The 23,713-nt window shown below is 31.8% G+C and overlaps 2 protein-coding genes across 2 annotated transcripts in view; one reads left to right on the forward strand and one right to left on the reverse strand.

Annotated features, from left to right (window-relative positions):
• Positions 1-23,713, forward strand: part of LOC118067617 (uncharacterized) — a 51,994-nt gene that overhangs the window by 24,434 nt on the left and 3,847 nt on the right. The window contains exons 2-6 of the mRNA XM_035084444.1: positions 17,485-17,825; positions 18,078-21,313; positions 21,420-21,809; positions 21,893-22,024; positions 22,812-23,062. Of these exons, the coding sequence (XP_034940335.1) occupies positions 17,586-17,825; positions 18,078-21,313; positions 21,420-21,809; positions 21,893-22,024; positions 22,812-23,062 (4,249 nt within the window). The 5' untranslated portion in view covers positions 17,485-17,585. The remainder of the gene's footprint in view (positions 1-17,484; positions 17,826-18,077; positions 21,314-21,419; positions 21,810-21,892; positions 22,025-22,811; positions 23,063-23,713) is intronic.
• On the reverse strand, positions 3,614-4,869 carry LOC118067616 (uncharacterized). The gene is made up of 4 exons (XM_035084443.1): positions 4,856-4,869; positions 4,579-4,754; positions 4,372-4,428; positions 3,614-4,300 (listed from the first exon to the last, which is right to left on the reverse strand). The coding sequence occupies exons 2-4, from the start codon at positions 4,636-4,638 to the stop codon at positions 4,049-4,051; spliced, it is 369 nt and encodes a 122-aa protein (XP_034940334.1). The 5' UTR covers positions 4,639-4,754; positions 4,856-4,869; the 3' UTR covers positions 3,614-4,048.

Below are 23,713 nucleotides of genomic sequence, written 5' to 3' on the forward strand. Positions count from 1 at the left end.
CATTCTTCATAAACTTTTATAGTGTGATATTCAACACGGGAGGAAACAGAGGAGCGAATTGGGTTGAACGGATTAGTTGTCAGGAGAAATGTACGATATGTGGGGCTTAGTTGTGATATGTATTTGTATATAAACATAAGTACATATGTGATATAAGTGTATATAGATATAATAGTGAATGTGGAGAATGCATGGAATTTAGTACGGCAAGCCTAGTCTCAAAGATATATACACAATCTCAAAGCCGCTCGACGACTCGTCGTTGGTACGTCGTATGTCGAGTATAACGATAATGTCAACGTCCTTGCGGTCTTTCGGGCCCTACCTATGTTTGCCTGGCGCACATTAGCGCTAATTAGCGCCTTCCTACGACATCGTCGAGACGAGAAAGTCTCTTCACTGAAACTACTTCTCTTCATCCTGCTGCGTGTCCTTCGCAGATTATTTTATCCTTACGATCTTTACTTCTATATACGAAGCTTGATAAAAAATGTTTTCAAATTTCCTCGTTACGACATTTTTTTACATTTTACTCTCCTAATAAATTTGTCTGGGGCAACATAAAAGTTTTATTTAACAGCCGGCATTTTTTTAAGCTCGTTAAATTATAGAGAGCATCTCTAAATGGACCATAATAGGTGAATTCAATATCAGAGTAATTTTGGAAAAATTGCAACGATGAGAATAGCATGGGCAGGAAGAGTAGCAGCACGTGGTTCGCGGTTTCTCGGAAGCACATAGAAAGGTCTCGCAGGTCGGAATGCATCTTCACTTTCCCTTGAACGCGTTCACGGATCGATCGATGCTATGAAATAACTTCGGAGAATCATTCTCTCAAGGTATACGACAACGTGGACCCCAAGACGATCGTTAAACTATAGACACAACCGCGCACCGACTTTATCCTACTGAGAATCATGTTACTCCTCCCTCATGCTGTAAATCAGACCGGAAGTTGCTGAAATAACGATCGTAAAATGTTAAGTTACCACACTATCAACTAAATTAAAAGATTTCCTCATTTTACATGACACTAACTTCGATCTTGGGTTCAACCAAATGAATATCAGCTCCAATGAATGTGTTGTCGAGAAAAATCGGTAATTTTACGAGTTGTAGTTTTATAGCAATCGAATATGAGAACAAAAAAAAAGTGATTAAATTGATTTGAAAGTTTACTTTTTTTTTGTGCAATAAAAATATTTGTTGAAAGACTTTATCCGATTCAACTTTCGGAATATTTCAGTCATGAAATGTTGTAATAAATTACTTTACTGATTGATTAATTGAAATTAATTAATTTATCTAAACGTAATCCATTAACTTCCCATTAAGAAATTATGTTAATCAAGTCAATTTTTGAAATACAGAAATTCGTCATATCTTTACATTTTAAGACATTTGAGAATACTAGAAAGTTTAAATATCAGTGCTCTGCAGTGGTCTGGGTGCGACCCGAAAGGTCCACACGACCAACTTCCCAGTGGAAAAAATGAAAAAACACCTTGAATAGAACCCGTTTCCAATTGTTTATAACAGATTTAATTGTTATAAACAAAAAGAGTGAGTTTCTATTTATGTTATACAGTTGGTAGCTTTTTTTTAGTAAAAGAAAAAATTGTGCGTTAGAAGAATTCAAATATACCTCATAGATCCTTTTTTTCATTATTTATAACAAATTACATTGTTATAAACGAGAAAAGTATGTTTTCATTTATGTTATACGGTTGGTAACATTTATTTAATAAAAGAAAAAATTATGCGTTAAAAGTATTCATATATATATAGCATGGATCCTTATCTTTATTGTTTATAACAATTTGAAACTTATTATTTAAATATTACCATGATCAATAATCATTTGTTAGTAACAATGTTCAATTGTTATGGACACAATTCCATATTATTAACAATTATTATTGACTATTATAGCGTCTTTAATGCTGTTTTCTTAATCCTGACACCAGTTTAAAATTCTTTCATTCCTGATTTTGTTTTTTAAAATTTTTTTTTTCGATGAAATGTTGTCATTACATTTTCATACAAGTATTCTAATCATTTGATATTCATATTTTTTAAAAGATTTTGAAATTTTGTCTAAAAAATGGTATAATTTATAAATTGCAAAATTCAGGTCGTTTTCCATTTTTGCTAGTTTTTTGGTTCTGCACAAAAAATGGCTGGACCGATTTTGCTAAAAATCTAATCAATTCTAAGTTACATAATTACGTGTCGAATACAATTGGTCCCACATCGATATGATTTTTTGTTCTCGAGATAATCGAGGCGAAAAATAATTCCGAACGCACATACGTACATACACACACAGACGTCCACTGGAAAACGGTCGTATGGGACTCTGGGGACCTTAAAACGTGGAGATATGTCAAGCGCAAAATATGAGATTCGCAAAATCGGACCCATTACTATAACTTCCCACTGAGAAGTTAAAAATAATTGGCTGTACATATGTCAAGTGTTAATTCATTTTCGATATCTTGTGAATTACGAAAAATATCAAATCCAGACCATTTTTATTAAGAAGATAATACATATAATAAAAAAAATCTTAAAAAAATTAAACTTAGTATAACCGTTTTTTTCTCACAACAAAAGAACTATAAAATATATCAAGCTTGCAGGCATTTGAAATTCTATTAATCAAATGATAAATATGATTAAAACATTTTGTCAATATTAATCAAATATTTTCGTTAATGACTTCATATGACTTATAATAATAGCATATTATTTATAACAATTTTGATTCGTTATAAATCATTAAAAAAAGATTAAGGTTATTATAAAATTAAAACAAAATAGTCTTGTGATAATAAACAGTGAAAAATAAAGTCACTGCTTAACAGAATATAATTATTTATTACGTAATATTAATTCTTACTAACCTTAAAAATAATATGAGAATATTTAATCCATGTTTTGTGGCTTGGTTGAGTAGTAAAATTTTCTATTTAGATAAACAATGATAATGATTAAACATAAAGCAAAACAAAAAAAATTTCCTTCATGAAAAATTCATTATGAAAGTTTCATCAGAGCTCAATGCCTACTTGTTTACATCGAAGGATGCGCGCAGTGGCAAGATCGGCATTGCTATACGGGGTTGCGCGAGAGATAAACAAGAGATCGCAATCTGGATAATGGTAAATTGTAAGCCACCCTGGGGATCTCCATCGTATGTACACTCGTAGTGTTGCAATGTATGAGGAATCTTTGAAATGATTCTTGTGAACTTCTTCCTGCCTGTACAGAACACAACACCATAAAACATTTTATATGTATTTAACACTTGCAATACATCAATAGAATTTCTCACATATCCCACATCATATAATATATATGCTTGATTCACACATGGAATTCATTCTCAAACATTTGTCGCATAAATTCTCAGCAATAAAACCGTATGATTTATTGATCATTTCACTTTCAATAAAACTTATGTAATTAACTATTTAAATATCATGTTATAATATTATATTAAATAAAAAAAAATTATGAAAAAATAATATACAAATTTTTGATTTTTTTATTTATTTTTATATTTTACATTGTTTGAAATAGATATGAAGGTAGAATTATGGGTCACTTTTTGTTTTTATTCATTACATTTTACTCTATTAACTTATCATCAATTTTCACTTTTCGAAGTTTCTCTTTATTGCCGATAAGTTATTTTTTCATATATTTGTGGATTAGCTGATGGAAGAACCACGGTGTTCGCATAATAAACGAATAGACTATATTAAAGCATTGCAAATCGTAGTGTTTTAAACATTTCCACATTTGAGATTCGCAGTGAAACTGGACCATAATCCTACCTTCTCTTCTATCAATAAATTTCGTGATATTATTTTTTTATATGTCTTAAATATATTTTACATAGATACTATAATTTATTTTTACTAATTCTACAAAACCATTGTTCCTTCCATTAACTTTTTGTCTACCACTGTTAAATAATCTACAATATATTATGAGCGCATAAAATAATACTTGATAGATATAGAAATGATGTGTGATTTAACTAATCAAAAACTGTCGTTCTTTTAATCATTTGTACATTATTTTGTTCTTCTGAATTTTCTGGTTTATAAAGCTCATTCGCCAGTCGAAACGAAAGTGAAATCTTTAGACTTTCAAGGGTTCTAAGAGCTTTTGAATTTGGTTCAACGCTCGACAACATTTCAATAGATTTATTTACACCATCTAACATCGCCTGTAGCTTGGAAGCTGTTAAAAGTGGCAAGTGTCCCGCATGTGTGACTTTATTGATGGGCTAAAAATTTTTTTAATATTATATTCATGTCAGTTTAAATCTTAATTTCCAGCAAAAATATCAAACATTACCTTTACATTACGGTAGAAACATGCTCGCTCCCCTTCGTGATCACTTTCAGCCGAAATCTACGTAAAAAAAGTCCAACATTATTTCTAGCTTTAATTTGAAAAAAGAACAATACTAATTATTTAAATTATTAAATAATTCGAATCAATTATAATTTAAACTAAGAGATTTATTCGTAAACTATTTGTAAAAAAAAAAAAAATGCTTACCAGATATTTAGCACAGTTAATCAGAATAATAATGGTAATAAAAAACAATAGCTTCAACATTTTTGATTATGGTGCTGGTTTCTTACTCGCAGTACGTTATTTTTTATAATTCATTAGACGACGTCGGCTAACGGTCTTATATATATCTACACACTATGACACTATCATGAATAACACTGAAAACAAATATTTTTCATGAATAAATTATCGATAAGGTTCAATCGCTAATCCAACAATGTTTCAAGTTATTAATACAGTTGTTTAACTCAATACTTACTTGGCATGAGACTAGACACCAATATTTAATATCTGTGAACACATTTTTGATTAAATAAAAAAAGTGTAAAAATTATTAATTGAAAATAGATTTTGTGTAGTTTATAAATTATTTCGATTACTTGTACATTATAATTGATTATAAGATTTACAGTAGTGATTGAAAATATTGTTGGAGGTTTATCCAATCTTGAACTACCAATATATGATATAATGCCTTCTCTTTCTTATATACTAGTATCAAGGCCTACACCATAGATATACTCTCAACTATCGCATTTACTTCGTACGTGACAGATTCAACGACGAGATTCCTCGTTTAGTTTTCTGACCGTAAATAATAACGCTCGTGAGATTTTCTCAGATGATTCGACCCGCAGTTGAGCCTTACGAGGAAGCTCCACACCATCTTTTCATCATATCTATCAACATCACAAATTAACAGGAATTTTTTTATTATTTTTTTTTTACTTGTTTTATCACTTTATCCCAAAAATGGGGAATGTTATTTTAATTTTTGAAATATAATAACAGGTAAATAGTTGAATAACTATTTGATTGAGAGGAGAAGTCGATTATTAACCTACAACTAAGTAAACCAAATATTACGCCCTATTTGTAAAATTTATTCATTTTCTTCTATTAAAATATTTTCATACTAAACAATAGCAACACCAAATATTTGTCATTTGTTCGACAGTTCACGGTAACTTACAAGCTTTAAATAACCCTTTTTTAACCTATAAAATGAATTGTTATTAAAAAATTTGGTCTACCTATATCAACTACCATAAAAAAATAGCTATGTCGTTTACTTAAATATTAATTACTTAAATTATTTAATTAAAAAAAAATTATAGTAATTATATTAATCAAAATTAACTTACAAAAATTTTGAATCTTAGAAATTAACTCCATTACAATAATTTACCTATAGAAAGATTAAAATACTGATTGGTATTAAATCACCCTAATCCATTAGAAGTCATTGTACTCGATCGAGTACAGCTATATTTTTAAGTGTCAATTACAGATCTCGTAAATTTCACTTGGGTTACCTAATTAGATGAGTTTATTATAACACTTTTCAAGTATATTCAACATAATTACGGGGGAATTTTTTTTAAAATTTTTTTTCTGAATTATGCCTTTCATGTTCTAATTACAATATGAAAATAAAGTGAATTTAGTATAAATATCGGTACTTTTTATTTGACCTCTAATGGGTTAAAAGTAATCCTTGAATCTTTCTAGTTCGATAGGATATATTATAAAATGCCACCATCATTGCACACAGCCATCTTTTGAATGGTACATGTAAAAAATTTTTTAATTTCCAATTTAATATTATCTCTTAATTGATTTTATACCTAACTACTTTGTTAATAAAAATGAAGTATAATATTTTTGTAAAGATTAAATGTTTAACTTCAAGAGGGTAATAAAATCCAGAGAGAAGTAAACTTCTCTGAAGAAAGAATGATTTGAAAGGCCATTAGGTTTTCTTTGTAGGTGGAAAGTATAGATAATTATACGCAAAAATATATTAAGCAATTTCTGTAAATGATAAAAGCTTTTAATGATAGCTTAAACATATAGAAAAACGTGTGGAACGCAGTAAGAAACAATTGAGAATCTAGTTAGAGGTTATTAGTCGGCTTGGAATGTTTTGATGGGGTGATGATCGAGGCCGCCGGCCCCATAGATCGTCACGGGTATGCTCATGACGATGATGGTGTGTGGACTTTTGCGAAATCATTAATATGACACACACTCTTGATTGTATAGTGCACGACAATCAGTACAAAATCACATATTGTGTCTTTTATTTCAGGGTCACTGACACCCGAACGACATCACCAGCTGTGACACGTCCGTTGTATTCTTTTCATTCTTTTCACTTTACCATATTCTTCTAAGGACTTATTAATCCTCTTAAGTCTTGCAATTGTCTCGACTTAAATCAGCTATTCATACTAATCTTCGTATCACAGACGGAGAATTTATTCAATTATACTTTGTCTGTGTTAATATTAACATTAAACTAAACAGTTATTCCTTATGCATACTGATTAATTGATGGGGAGGGTGGGGGGGCTTAGACCAATAGAGACTATTATTTTATTTACTCAGAATTGCAAGTTTTTTCATGTAAGACTAACTGTTTCTATTAATAGAGTTGATTGAAAATTTTTGTTATGAATACATTTATTTTTAAACAAATCAATGTTTTTTTATTCGTAAATTAATGAGTATTGGATCATTTGCGAAATCGTAAACAAAGATTTAACGTTGAATGAACATAATGTTGAATCAAAGAATAGTCAATAATGCTTTTATTAATTAATAATTTTTGATAATAATCATTTTTACGTTAAAAAATTCATTTCATATCAAAACTTCAATTACATTTGGTAGTCATTTAAATTCTAGTATTTGCTTATGGGAATTTAATATTGAACGCACTTTATCTAATTTATTTCAACACACCTAGAAAATTTTGGAGTACACTGTGGAGAAAAGAATTGTTTTACTATCCCGCAGAATGAATGCGACTATTTTTGAGCAATTCACTAAGATTATATTGCACTGCACACAGAGAGAATTTTTTTATCAAATTTAAGTGCAAAAATGACAAGTACATGTTTCGAAATTTAGATGTGAAAATATTTCTGTTCAACAATGAATTTTGGGTTGTCGTAAATAATTATTTTACTAAGACATCTCTTAAGTATCAAGTTGACTTACAAGAACTCAAAATTTACTATCGAATAGAAATATTTTTACTTCTAAACTTTGTAGGGTAATTTTCACTTAATTTTTCTTTTTGTGTAGTATTAGAGAAAATATCTTAATTTAATCTCAAATTCATCAATCAATTGTTATTAATCATCGTCTCTAACAATTTAATATTAATAGTGTCTACGATTTTAATTTCTTTAAATTAATCTCATCTACCTTCCTCTCTAAATGAAGTTTAAATGAAATCATTTATCTTTTTTAAGCAAATTCACTAATAAACATACTAAATATTCATTTGAAATTTCTAAGAATTTTATGCAACTTAAATCTAAACCTATTAATAGACATTAAAAAATCAATTAAAAATTAATAATAATATTTTTCTCTATTCAGTAATCTTTTTCCTTTCCTCTCTTTCGCTTCTTCTCTTCAAATAATTTATACCCTGCTTATATTGTTCATTAATTACATTCTCATCCAATCTATTTCTTTTTCTTTCTCATTTTTTATTATTTCCCGAACCCTAGACTGAGACCCCACGCCGACCTATCTCCAATCTACCCCACAAAATTGATACCATTTTAACAACACCAGTAAAAGAAAAAAGTATTTGAAAGGAGTAGCACTAGCCGCAAGCCTGAATCATCTTTCGAAACAATTAAAAAGTATTAATATTCAAGCAGAAAAGAGTTATAGCAGCCGGGAGGAAATTCTTGAAGAAGAAAGAGGGACGATCTATCGCGGTAAAGGAACAAGTTACTCTTAGCGATGCATTTAAGATATATCCATAGTCGTAATAATCTCCCTCTCTTTTCTCTCTGTTTAGACGTATATAAATTCGAATTTATTGGTTCGAGCATATTAATTATCCTGCGACGCGTTTGCCGGTAATAACGCCGCGGGGTTACGTGCTACTAGCAGCAGGTGCACCTGCATCTAGATGTTCGAACAACGTGCAAATGAATTTGCGACGTTAAATGTAAGATACAGAATATATACTTAGAATTGTATCAGAGATACACGTTCATCGCAATTACTTTTGCAAAATGTAGATGTCATGCCGGCAATTTATTTAACAAACCACACGACCTGCAACAATATCGTTTAAAGGTTTCAAAGAAATCATCATTATAATAATAATTAATAATTAATAATGATAATTATAAACCAGTGGATTCGGAGAAATTCTTAAGATTATTTTATTTGCGTACTATTTATGAATTAAATGTCCGAGAGACCGCGATTCCTATAACAAAGTGGTGTTAAATGATTAATTAAGGGATCCTAAGACATGAGACATGATTTACGTAGTTTAATCACGCACGCAAGAGAAACTTCGATTTTTTTCACATACATCTACATATATGTGTATACGCACATCTGACGCATCGACGAACATCCACGCGTCCATTATTACTTGACACAGGATATACATGCTGTTCTGGATAAATTACGTCACTCGATTTCCTTCAACAACACTCCACTTTTGCATTATTTATTTTCATATTTTCAATTCAAGAGTAATTACTTCCTGATTAAATTTACGATAGATTATTTTTCTTAATGGCGCTTCGTCTATCGATGAAGAATTCAAGAAAAAATGAAAATTTACATTATACCTAAGCGATAAATACACTGTTAGAACAAGTGTTTGGAATATTGAGATATGAAAAATGAAAAAATATTTTAATTGGTTGGAAAAAATTTTTACTAGAATTATTGATGGACTCATTTAATATTTATTGAATAATTCGAGTCATAAATAATGATTTTATTAAGAAATAAACTATTAATTATTATTTTTTTTTTCTACAAATCACTGGAATAATTTTAAAAGCCTTTAGAAAATTTGTAATCTTAAAATGTTGAAGAAAAAATTTTTTAAATAATTAAAAATCTTAATTAATGAAAATTATTAGACGTGATAAATCTAAATTTACGCAAATAAACGATTTGATTTATAATTTAATAAAAAATTAATTGAGTAAACATTTTTTTTTATAAATCCATAAAAATGTTTGCGTGAAGTAGAAAAGGAATTCTAAGTCAGACACACTCGAGAGTCAGCTCACGCTTATATCAATCGAGTAAAAAAATAAATAATTAAACCCTTTTAATATTTTTATACTTTTAATTGCATTCTTTCATTATTCACCGATACAATAAATAAAAAATATCTCAACGAAAGGAAAAAAAAGAATAAATAAAAATAAAGAGAAATAATTTTTTGTTAATAAAAAATTTTCTCGACTTGTAATTGGAAATCCTAGGGAATGATCTATACAAAATATTGATGTAGAAGTAAATAGAACATAAAATAATACAAAAAAAGTGATTTAATCACTAGTTTAATACTACCAGTATGCTCAAACAAGACAAAAAATACATAAAAATGAATGAACTGTAATTAAAATGAATAAATATTTAGCATAAGTGTCGATGAAATATATTATTAGTGAGTATAATAAATAGATTCTTCCATCAACAGGTATAGCTTATAAAAGTATATACATAGGGATAGAGTTACGATAGTTGACTAATTAAAGAGCTTTGACTCACGGGAATCAATGGTCCTTAACGAGGAAAAATTCGGTTAGAAGCCTTCCTTTGAATATATAGAACGCTTCTCTCGCTGTTGTTGGCGTTCACGCGATATATTACTCACACGCGTAGTTCTCCTCGGTGTGGATGTGGCTCAGCCAAGGAGTCGAGAAGCTAGACCGACCGGCGAGGCATCCAGGAGGATCTCAGCGTCAATTAAGCAAGAGTTGCGAGACAGGCTTAGGACGTATACTCGCGCAATCTCCATTTACCTCGGCGTGCCGAGAGTTAAAAGAGTTGATTCCGAACCAGCTGAGAAATGTCCACTGTTTCTTCTTCTTCTACTTCTTATATTTCTCATGTTTCTCTTTCAAACTCTATACAGACTGCTAGAGACACTGTAGACCATGTCTTCAATCTACCAGCCATTTTCTCTTGATTTCCAAATGACGAGTATGAGCGACAAAAATTCATCTTTATGGGTGGTCTCTTTTTGTGAATCTTCTTTTTTTTTTTTCTTTAAACGTCGTAATACAGAAAAACTTGTACAAATTATTTGCCGAGTAACCATCAAGTCTTTTGCAATAGTTTTGAGATTTTTTTATGAAGGACTTTTTTCAAAATAGTGTAAGAGAGGGAGGAAGTCGCTATACACACCGTAGTTTATAGAGTATTTTATCTTTTCTTTAGTTTACATTGATATAGATGAAATAAATCGCTTCAAGAACAGAGCATGGTACACACAAGTCTTTTATTATAAGTAAGACTAAAATATGTGTTGATGTTATTCTTATTCTGACATACGAGATAATCGATCTCCAGCAACCAAACAGAAAGGATACATTTATATTTGAAAATCAATATCTTTTGTTATAATTTATATAAAAAATGGAAAAAATACATTAATTTTAAACTATGTACTTTTTTTTTAATGATAAATTTTATTTGAGAGAAAAATTATATTATTCAATTTTTTCGTTTCCTCAAATACGAAACTTTTAAATAAATAATTACTCAACTGTACCGAAAATGTTATCATTTACTGAACGTTATTATTCCTTCTTATCTTATAACGATTGCAATTTTTTAACTTTTGTTCTTCTAATTATCGAATAATTATCGTTACATTAATTTTTAAACATTGATCCAAAGTTTTGAATATGCTTGACTATTTCGATGGTTTTCGTATAAAAAATATTCTTATCTTATCTAGCATCTTTTATTTATTATTATATAAATATTTGTAAAATTTTAAACTTTCTCAATAGAGTAATCGATTAAGTAATTGTTTAATTTAGGTTGCATACGCTCGATTTCCTTGAAATTTTAGTATGTTGTAGAGAAAATTATGCTGATTGATTTGATATATACATGTGGGGCGCGGAAAACATAACGTCACATACTTTTGAGGGTTAAAAATCTGGATAATTAATATATAATTATATTCAATTGATTAAATTATATAATGACTTGACGCTTTAAATTAAATAGAAGAATTCTCAGATAATTATCCATTCAAATTTTTTTTTTAATTATGTACAGCTGTTGAAAAAAAGTATGAATAAATTTTATTACAGTGTTCACCTTAACTTATTCTCATCTGATATAATTCGCAGTTAATTAGAATAAACATATTTATGAATTTGAAGTATCTCAATATTCTTGAGTGTTCATCCAGATAACATAACATTTGTTACTGTAGGTTAAATTACCCCAGCTGTCTTCATTCCAAGTTCAGACATTTTTATCAGAGAATTTTATTTAAGCTATTGTTATTTTATCAGATGTAAATATCAAATTAATTATAAAATCGCTCAACAGACTCGTGCGCAATAAACTTTTATTCCATAAAATATGGGCAACAAGCATTAGAGAAAAATGGACGATTATTCACCAATAATTATAGGAATATATATTATTTTAGCATGGTCATTGATTGTAAATGTAATATTAAAATACTATCCGTTCCATCTGAACGAAATTTCCGGGAGTATTTGTCATTGCGATACTGGTAAGGAAGAGAGTAAGCAAGAGTAAGAGCTGGCTTGGCGAGGTCTTTACACTGCATCAGGTTACCTTCCTGGATTCATTCACTTTAGAATCACTTCTTATGAGTACTAGTGCACATACGTGCTTGTGGTACAGTCACTTCAAGAATTAAATCTTTTATGTATTTGAGTTTTTTTTATTTTATTATGTTCTCTCTTTTCTCGCTGATTTACGCATTTTCCTTGTTTACTCATGTGAATAAAATACCTGTGGTTATAAAGATATGTCGTTCGAATAATTTTCAATAGACAACAAAAGAATATTATTGGAGAAGAGGAATAAGAAAAAAAAGCCCGGAAGAAAAGTAAAGCGGGTTGTTTGTCAAGATGATTCATACAAACAGAGAATTTCAGAAGAAAAAAAATCGAATGAGCAAAAAGCAGGTACAAAAATGATTGTACCTTCCTTGAGAAAGGAAGTAAAAGAAACCGGTTTTAATTGATTCGAAAATCGTATTCAAACACTGTATAGAAGTAATTATTTGTCACGCACGCGCAGATGAATTTTATAGAGAATAAGATATATATATATCATTCTTGTTACTATGATTCTGAAAATCAGAAAAAAAAAATTGCAGAAAATTGAGCTCTGAACAATTTTTTTCAATAAATTCCAATTTTTTTCTGAATAATAATTTACAAAGCTAATGATAGTTAATTGTACAATGTATAAAATCAATTATATAATTAATTATCATTTGAGTTTAATTTGATAAAAGAGTAAACATTATACCAGGAGTTTCAATAGATAAAATTACATTACATAATATGGTTTGATTAGTGACAAAAACAGCTGAGTAACACATTTTTCCTTAATTCAAATTGTAATTATATTTGACGTTATCTTAATTGCTAAATATATCATACAAAAAGTTTCTGAGCTAAAAAGTTTGTTTGGAACTTGAAAAACATTAACTAAATATTTTAATTAATAGTTACATTACCAGTTTAAGCGAGCAATATAATATAATTAATATTTATATATTAAATCGAATCTAGCAAGTTCTTGAATTTCAAAAATCTCTTAATGTAAATATATTTTATAAAAAAAAGAAAGATAATAAAAGATAAATGTAATATCAATAAAATTGATTGAAATAAGAAAATAAAATTTCTAAAATTTTTTGCTAAACGGTGGTAGGCAAGACACCCTGTATAAAATATACATGCAGAACATAAAGATGAGAACATGTAGGTACTATGAAGAGAAATCCGCAGCTGGAAACGATTTAACGCACCACGTTAGATACGGTGTCGGCTAGTATAGAGTCTACATATCCGCTTGATACTCTTAGCCGTTCCTCCAGGCTCATTTCAAGAAAGTCCCTGGAGTCTCGTCTCTCTACTGATACTTTAGAAAAAAATATCAGCGGAACGTGAATCGGTACCACGTGCTAGAGCAAACCCACGCTGGTGTCTGAGTAATGCCAGAGGGAATACGAGTAGGCGTTAGATATCGAGGATGGCGCCACGAGAACACCACCATCATTTTGCTTGCTCATTCAATCATTCTAAACACCAATACAAAAAAATTGCTAAAAATACATGCGTTTTTATTAAACTCACAATCGATTACTAACGGAACTGTTTGAACAACTTTCAGAGATTAGATGTAGCAGGAAGAGATACAGATTTCTTTAGTAATAATAGAGATGAATGAATGATAAGTTATTTTGCAGAATTTAAATTAAATAATAATTCTTCAACAAGGAAATCAACAGTGAATTGTATTTTTGCTTCTTATGTAAAGCGAATTAGATTAAATTTTCTGATAAAAATTTGTTTACTCACTTGAAAAAAAATCCTCATGGAACAATTTTTTATAGTTTATTTTTAATTTCTTTATTTTTTTTTTTTACATTTACTGAATTAAATCTATGAAAAATAATTAATTCAATTCTTAAAACAAAAATAAGATGTTAATTGAATCTTTAAGATGTTCTGTTGGACTTTTAGAATGTCTAGGCTGATATGAAATGTTTGCTTGCCCAGAGAGGAATAAAGTCATCTGTCGTCAGACTCTGATTTTAATCCTGATTCATATGATCTTACAGTACATTATACTAGGTGTTTCAAACGCTTATTATAGCATTAAATAATTTATCAATTTTAATCTCTTAATAAATTTTAATTATTATTACTAATGTTGATTTATAAATGTACCATCTCTGCAAGCTTTTCGCCTTATCATAATAGAATTGTTCATGATAAACCAGTTAATGTTCGAAAAAAAATTCTCAACTCTTTTTCTCATTGAAGAAAAATATTCACTGTCAATTAGATAGAAACAATTGTTCAGATTTAATTAAATCAAAGTTTTCAACCATTCAAATGATGTTCTTCTTTCATTCTTGAAAGCTATTAGAAAATCAAATATCCATTTCAAACTTAAACATTCATTTAGATATCCAGTTGCTTCAACAATGAGCAAAGATTCATAATAGTTCACTTCTACATTTCTTGTAAAGTATCATATTTAGAGGATTTTTAGAGAATCTCCTTGCTTAGACGGTGTAGGTAAACATTCGATATGATGTCTTATTTCACCACATTTATATCATATTTATATAACTCTAAATAACAATCAAATTGATCTTGGTGTGAAAGAATTCACCAAGACTCTAAGAGTTACAGGTTCGATGACTCTTGAGCTGTATATAGAGGATGATCAGGAGACTTGAGTTATCATAACTTCTGCCACCTCCCGTCACGCATCACTTGGCACTTTGTGCCGGCGGTGAGTTCGAACGCATCAATAACAATCTCCTCTGATGGTCATTCACTCTGAAATGTCAATGAAAAATATAAAATCACTTGAGTCCTTGTATTAAATCACTTGAGTATGAAAAGTTCTACGAAATCAATTGGAAACATTTGCTAGTCTGATGAATAAAAAGTTATAACCAAGATGATTGTCGTGATCATTGCAACAATTATCCGTTGTTATTATAATCAGTGAAGATATCTTGTCGCTCAGGAGCTAATAATGTTGACAGAGATTATTCACACAGCAATAATCAAGGAAATAGAGTTGTTAGTTAATTATATAAAATGAAGAGACATGATGATAATGATGATGATGATATTATTGTTGTATGTCAGAGCAAGTTGATCCGTTAAGGTCACCAACCGAGTTCTCATAGCATTGCATGAAGTAAATAGAAGTTATCCATTTAGTAGAGATGCACTGACTACTCAAGATCGAGCTGTCTTTCTATGAGCTCAAAGGATTGTCGGCTGGAGACTGGACGCGAGACCAAGGCAAAACGTGTCGTACGGTTTGTAGTGTATCGTTGTTACCGAAGGAGCACGAGTCACATCTTCCAACGACCAGACACAGTCTCGTGTGCAGAGAGATATACATACCTACGCCAGCGTTTTACTGACCTCTACCTCTATAGCTGGCTTCAGGTCTGATGTTAGTTCTCTGCCTAGAAGACTAAGACTTACGTCACGTATTTCCGTTAGCTTCCTGATCTACCCGAAGCTTTTCTTCATAGAACTCATAAACTTTTCCTTTTTTTATGGCTGGTTAGACTAGGCTGAGATAGGAACTGTTTCTAGATGGCTGGTTATGATAGAAATGGTCAGGGTCTAGGAAAGCTTAGAAATAAATCTTGGGAACCTTTTTTAACTGAACTGATTGATTTATGAAATGATAGTTTTAATCCTATAAAAAAATTTTAACATGTTTATTAGATAGATTATATCAAAATACCTCATCCATTATGATGCTTTTATTGGATTTGTTCAATAAAATTCCTCTGACTTAACGAAGAATTCTCACGTATTTTACTCTAAAAATGAAGATATTTTTTGTTACTTTCTTTTTAAACTTGTTGATGTTAATGGGTTCTTTGATAGGTTTCTTTAAGAAAATGTAAATGTATAAAATTAGGGTCAAATGATTCGACCTACGACAATAGTCTAGACACAAAAAAAACCTTTTTTTTCTAACACCGAAAGTAAAATCTATTGTTTCATTTCTCTTTCTTAGCTTGGATATCTATACTGATCTCCAAGCTGGCATCATTTTCCACCGGATGGAATTGCGCACGAGTGCCTCAAACATCTGCTACACGAGTAATTTTCTCTTGAGCAAACATTTATCATTCTGTTCTGTCAAGCTAGACTAGTCGGCGAATAATAAATAAATAGATGAAATTTTGATATTAAATTATTGGCAGCAAAGAGTAAAATTACATAAGTGAAGATCGTGTACTTAATAATAATTAAGTATAGCATGTAAATGAGGTAGTAAAAAAGGGTGTGATAATTTGGTATGAAATAAATATGAGCTACACTTTCACCATAGGTGCATGTTGCTCTAACGAGTTTGAAATAAAATAAATTGAAAATATAAACGACTGATCGATACCCCAGGGAGCAGGTCTGGACGTAGCAATCTGTTCTAGCTATCAGCTATACAAGTAATGCGATGCAATGTCACTTGGTCGGCCTTGCCACGCTTCATCAACTGTATCTACTGGTTGGAGAACTTCCAGCCGGATGTTAGAATCTACTTGGAACCTTCAAGAGATCGCGCGAAAAGTACTATCGTCATCCAGGCGTAACGCTCCGATGAAATTTTATCGTATCGTTTTACTCGGGTACATCTTCTTGCAGCATTTCTCAAACACTTGGCAAAGGCAATTATTCTTCTGTCGTAAATTTCAGAGCTAAGGCACGCGAAAAGTCATCGACATTCAGGTGTCTTTACATCGTTAAACGCTCAGTGAAAATTCCAATGGAGTCTCTGAACCATCTGACTTGTTCGCTCTGTACTCTCTAGCTCAAAGCACGACTAAAGGATTTTTTCTTTTATGTACTGTAACTTGTTCCCATCCTTGCCTGCCCGCCAACACGATTTTTCTTATTTTTCCCGGCGTGTCCGTGGTCACGAGTCCGGCCTCCTGGTCGGGGCACTCATCGACTAGCGGTACTTCGAGTCTTCTCTTGCAGGTTGGGCAGGTGCGCTCCTCGTCTCGTGCCTCAATGAAGAGAAAGAGAAGAGAGTGGGCTTACTTTGGAAGGTGCATCAGATACGCTCCGCGGGGAGCGCCAAGACAAGAGGTTAATCCGTGTCTAACTGTAAGATAACTGGCCTGTCCAGATCGACCAGACGCCGCTTGTACTCATCTTCTCTTCTTCTTCTCTCATCATCCCTGCTTTCTTCAATGAACTTCCTATTCTACTCTTCTGTACTACATGAATTACTCCAAATCTATCGCTTTACTATTAACTCATCATCCAATCACCTCTGTCATCACTTTTCAATCCGTATTATGTTCACTTTCAGAGGCAGCATAATGCTCAACCATCCGAGAAAACCATAAACAAAAAGTCCACCGAAGCTGGCTGAGATTGAAGAGAGAAAGCTTGTTCGGTAGTTGACGAATCATGGGAAATAATAGCAGCTCTCATCAACATTCTGCATCTCAGGAAATGGGCCGTGGATGGACACAGTCATTTCCGAGAGAGTTCACGAGACATCACTCCCAACCCCCTGGGCATAAAGTCTTACCTGAGCCACCCAATCAAAAGCTTCGTGCTACCAATAATGGCAATATCATTCACAACGGTGGAACTATAAGTGGTCGCCGACCCACCGCTTTAACTCTGCCGCATGATCTTAATAAGGTAAATTACACCATAATCTCTGTATGAAAATACTTACATAACAAAAAATTTATTTTATTTTAACAAGAAAATTATTTTACTTCCATAAATATAATAATAAATTTCTAAAACTCTTGCTTCACCTTTGAATTGAGGTTTTTCAACTTCCTTTGATAATCAAATAGTTCTTTTATTTTTAATTCGAGCATAAAAATTTTTATAAGAAATATTTCAAAAGAACTATCAATGTTCAACTGAATATTTTTGTTACAGCAAGGAATTTATAGAAGCAGAAGTACATCAGCATCGCACTTGGGAGAATCTCGATCTCGAAGCAGTGATCAACGGAACCAACATTGCTGCACTGGTCACTTTCGCCCGTGTGATGGTAGCTGTCGTGTCAATGAAATGGTCGAGTTAAAGAGATTTGGTAGTGAACCCGACCTTAGATATTCACCAACAGAACCACGCCGTCAAACTGAAATTCGTAATTCTAGTTATTATCCTGAACGAGAGTCAAAAGAACGAGAAAGTCGTTATCGTGGTAAAAAGAAGTACAAAGCACCACCGCCTCCAGGAATGAACGGTGATGGTTCATCGCCAGATTCATACAAGTGGGAAGTGATTGGTCAAGATCGTGATAATAGTAGACATGAGGATGAATCTGGATCGAGGGAAATTCAACCACCTCCTAGGAAATCGCGATTATTTAAAACTCGAGCTGAAACAAAGAGACTTCAAAGTAACTGGACAACACCCTCCTTGTCGCAACAAGAGTGTAGTGACAGCATTCTTGAGAATGAACGAAGATGGTCCAACGAGAAACAGCGAGCATCCGGCAAAGAAAACCGACCCGTCTGGAGGGAGTATCATGAGCAGGATCGATGGTCGCGGGAAGATAGAAGAAGATCTAAGAAGTTTGACGGCAAGAATACTCTTCAACGAAGTCTTAGTAGTCCTGAATTCCAAGCTGAGCTGATGCAGGTAGCTAGAAAAGTGCGCAATAAACTTAATTATAATCATCGTGTAGGACCTGTTGGTGCTTCAATGAATGAACAAAAAAGTGAACCACAACTTTCAAAATCTACCACTTGTCTCAACTCTCATAAAGATCAACGTATGGAGAGAAAATCCGCACGATCTAAAACTGACTTGAATGATTTTCGAATTAATAAACGTAAAAGTAGAAGTATTGAACAGTTTACTAACAGTAATAATAATAGTAATAGATGTGAGGAGATTCGAACTTGCTCTCGATTCTATGAAGAAAAGAAATTTCAAGAACGAAGCAGAAGTGAGAACAGAGTAATTAGGAGCGAGGAAGTGCGTTCTTATGAGGAACGTAGGATGGATAGTCCTCGGGATAGTAAGAGATCTAATGATCTTGAAGAACGGTCACTAGAAAATGGAGTAAACAGAAGACGAATCTTGGAAAAGTCAACAACCTATGAAGAAAGTATTATAACGAATAGAAATGGTGAAGATATTTCTACGAGAAAATCAGTGAATAATAGGGTAGAAAATTTTAGTCACTCTCAGGATGAAAAAATGAGTGATAGACAACGACGAGAATTCGAGAAGAGGAATGAAAAAAATAAGACTAATGAAATTTTTATTTCTAAAAATAAGAAAAACATTGAAGAACTCACAGGGACGAGGTCAGAGAGCCCTGCAATGTTACAATCACGAGATAGAATGGAGGCTAGAGGTCAAGGCTCTGGTCAAGAGAGTACACCAGAGCCGCCGCGGGGCAAGGAAAAGAAAGTCATAGAAAATAGAAAAAAGAGATTAGACGTGAAAGAAGAGAACAACTACAGAGACAATGAGAAGAGATGGTCAGAAGGGCCGATTAAGACTGAAAAAATCCAAATCAAGTCTTACGAAAAAAACATCATTAGAGAGACGAAAGAAATAGAGGAAAAAAATTGGAATTCAAGCAACGGGATTTCTTCCAAGCCAAAAGAAAATTCAAAAGCATTTTATCTACAAAACAAAGAATATTCTAAATCACACCAAAATTTACACAGTGATTTAGATGAGGCTAAAAATCAGCATGAAGATATTGCGTTAAAATTACGTCCCACATTGCCGAAAAAACAGCTAGAGATACCGAGATTTTCGCCATCTGCTGCATGGAGATTATTATCTGCTTTAGAAACGCCTGGGCCAAATATGAGCACAGCAAGCGAAGAAGTTCCAGTGATGTATGAAGAAAGGATTGAGAGAATGTCTAGACCACCCCGCCCGTTAATTGCCTTGGGTCCAAGAAGTTCTCATGATAAATCTGGAGATTCCGGGGTTTCTTGTGATGCTGGTGCTCCAAACGAAGGTTCTCCTGATGTCAGTGCGCACAGATCAAAGACTCAAACAACCAGACCCACATGGACGCCTCAACAAGATTTAGGAGAAGAATCTAGCAGCGATGCTGGTGTTGATTCTCCACCACCAATGCCTCCAGGCGCACGATTCCCACCAAGAGCTCATATATTTTCTCTTTCATTACCTCGAGATGATAATCGTCACTGTGTTTATACTCCTGAAAAAAGTAAAGACAATACTTCCTTTAATTCACTGCAGAAAATTAAGAGATCAGTATCTGGTGCTTTTGGATTGGGCAATGGAGAGTTTGAAAGAAAACATTCTGGAGAAACTCTTGATGATAATTGGCTATTATCTACTAGTGCTCCAACATCTTTACAGCACAATCAAGTGAATCAAATGAATCATCGAGAAACTGGAATCAATTCCTCGCCTGCTTGGGACACAAATTATCCTGCAGAAGACTTTGAAGATGAGACTCTAGACTATCCGGATGAAAAAGCTGATTTTCCTGTTGTGATGAAGCCACCTTCTTTCTCTTATCTTGCCTCTGGAGGACATGTCATGTATTTACCTGCATCTAATGCCACTGAGCATCGAACTCAAAGTCTGAATTATAAAAATTCCGCTGGAGAAATTTGTGGTAAATTGAACAATTTAGATACAAAAAATAATAAAATATCAGAATTAAATAAAAACATTAATAAAGCAAATGAATTTATTAATGGGTTCAACAACGGATTTCACAATAAATTTTCTTCAGAAAAATCGAAAGAATCGTTGAACCTTTATAGGGAGAGGTCATTCACAGAATTAGGAAATAAAAATAAAAAATATTCCAACTTTTCGAAATCTTGTGAAAATATTTCTGAAATGAAGCAAAGAAGTTCTTCTCCAGTTAATGGTCCAGAAAGTTTACAAGATAAGAAGAATGACACGGAAAATGTCAAAGTCACCATAAAACCAAATCCAAAAGGCAAGAGATTTACGTTCCAGTCTACTGTAAGACAAATAGAGCGACGTAGATTGGCTGAAAAACTTTCTCGTGAGGCTGAGGCTAAAGAACGGCAGAGAAAGAGCGAGCTTGAGGCAATGCGGAAGGTCGAAGAAGAATTTCAAAGAAAGAGAGCTAAAGAAAAAGCTAATATTAGGCAACAGCTCAGACTTTATAGTATGGATGAAAATTCTAGGTAGTGTAACACTATTTTATTCAATAAATAATTAAAATAGTAAAATAAGAATTGACTTAAAAAAAGTACAATTTAAAAATAATTTTATTTTTATTTAAAATTTTAGCAGTTTACCTCCGCCATCAGACAGTTCTCATATGTCTCGTGCAGATCCAGATGGTGCTCCATCTTCATCAGCCTCATCTCCAACTTCAGCACCACCCGGAAAGCTGATAAACAATCGGAAAGGCAGTGTCAGCAGTGATGAATATCACAGAAAAAAAGAATGCCGTGTTCAGCAGAAGCAAGAGCCTAGAGAGTACAAGGATTACCGACCAAAATATTACGATTGGGCACCAAATACCGAGTCTTCTTCACATCTCGAGGTCAAGCAGACTACGGTTCATCCAAAGATTGTATGTGACATTCCTAAGAGCTCTCACGTATTCGTTGATGCGAATATTCACACAGGGAAACATGCCAATTTAAATTCTACACCTCGTTCAGATAATTACAGGTATGTATAATTTTCACATTTAATTGAACCTACATACTTGTCATTAATTATTGTTGACTAATCTTTTTTCTGTGTATTAATAGGAAAGATTTTGCGCACGGCGCAGTAGCTGCAAAATCATCATTAGCAAGTAGCGATAGTGAATTGTCACAACCAAATACTCGACCACATTCTCGACAAAATGGAAATAAAAATAGTAAACCTATTCGTTCTAGGTATGGATAAAGTACTTATTGGAAGATAAAAATTGCTTTATAGTTTTGATACCAAAGACATTTAAATGTTTGGAATTTAAAGTGGGTTAAATAATTATCTAGCTATCTATCGATTAATTTATTGATCAATCTACTAAAGTAATGTATCTAGCGTCTACAGTTCAAACATTACACAAGCTGAGTTGTTGAACTACAATAACTTACTCTGAATTCAAATCGTAATAATGCCTCAAGCATGTTGCATGGTCCAATAAATTTTCTCTCGTCTTGGTTTGACTTATTGACTCAACTGAAACGTTTACGTACGTTAAAATATGCTACAATACTTATTTTTTTAAATTTAATCCATTGATTGAATTCAAATAAAAATTGATGAATTCTTTGAATGAACAAAAATGGCAATAAAATCTGAATTATTCAGAAAATCCTCCCGTAAATATTCCTGCAATTATTCCGCTAATTCTATGCTTTTTATTTTTTATTCTATGCAGGTTTTAAGGTTGGCGTAAAGTAAGTAGTCCTAACACCTCTAGTCATCTAACAACGCTTCATTAAAACAAAAAAAAACATTATTTTATAAATTTATATGAGTGAAATGATCACTCGCTTTTATAACTACGCCTCCAGATCCTCAAATAACAGATTTAACTTCATGGAAAACAACTTTAATATCATTAAATCAAGGCAATGGGACATTTAATGAAGAAGCTAGTCCAGTTGATCATGTAATTTTATATGAAAAAGTAATTAATTGAATAATACACATATTCATACTAAATAACAATAGGGAAGAAGCTTTATCATCGAAGGCTGAAACAGAACAAGAAGAAAAAACAACGTTAACTAGGTCAGTCAGTTCAGCAAGAAGCTCTGAAGTTGCCAGCTCTGAAGAAGAAACACCTGTGGAAGCTATTCAACAGCAACGTAATCATGTGAATATGAACAACGGTTTTATTTTAAATGCTGTTCAGCCGTTTGTAAGAGAAAAAAGTTATCGGCCTATTACTTTCAATCCTCAGCCACCACCACCAATTCCTAGCTAATCAATCAACTAATTAATTATATTATTATTAATTAAATATATTCATACAAAGTCATAAATCTATCATAATGTACCTAATTCTTTAGATTTAACAGTAATAATAATAGGTAATAGGTCAGATAAATCATTTAGGTACGAAAAAATTAATATTCATAGAAAAATATATATATATATATATATATATATATATATTTTATTACTGGAGTAATAATGTTTAATTATTCAAACAATTTGTATTTAATATGATGCGTGTTAGAAATGAATTGATAATAAGCGAGGAGGTGAAATAGTTATGGAAAATGATTGTAAATATATATTCTTTGTGAATTATTTTGTTTTCGAAGGAAAAATAATAATTCAAAGAATCATTGATGACCTCAAGAATTTTTATTTTTACTCAGGAACTTGAATAATGTTTAGAAATGTATAAAGCGAAATTTTTTCAGTATTTTTTTCGTTCATGAAATATGTCAGGTTATTATTTGTTTATTCTAGAAATGAAGATGCCAAATTATACATTAATTGCGATGATATTATTTAAAATGTTGCCTCCGCGCGATATATTTCAATTAATTGTACATTAATTAATTATTTAACATATTTAGTATCTTAGTTTCTAACCAAATGTGTTCTGTACAATGTTTGCA

Source organism: Chelonus insularis, unplaced genomic scaffold, assembly GCF_013357705.1.
Source record: "Chelonus insularis isolate UGA/USDA-ARS -01 unplaced genomic scaffold, ASM1335770v1 contig_390_pilon, whole genome shotgun sequence".
Lineage (NCBI taxonomy): Eukaryota > Metazoa > Arthropoda > Insecta > Hymenoptera > Braconidae > Chelonus > Chelonus insularis.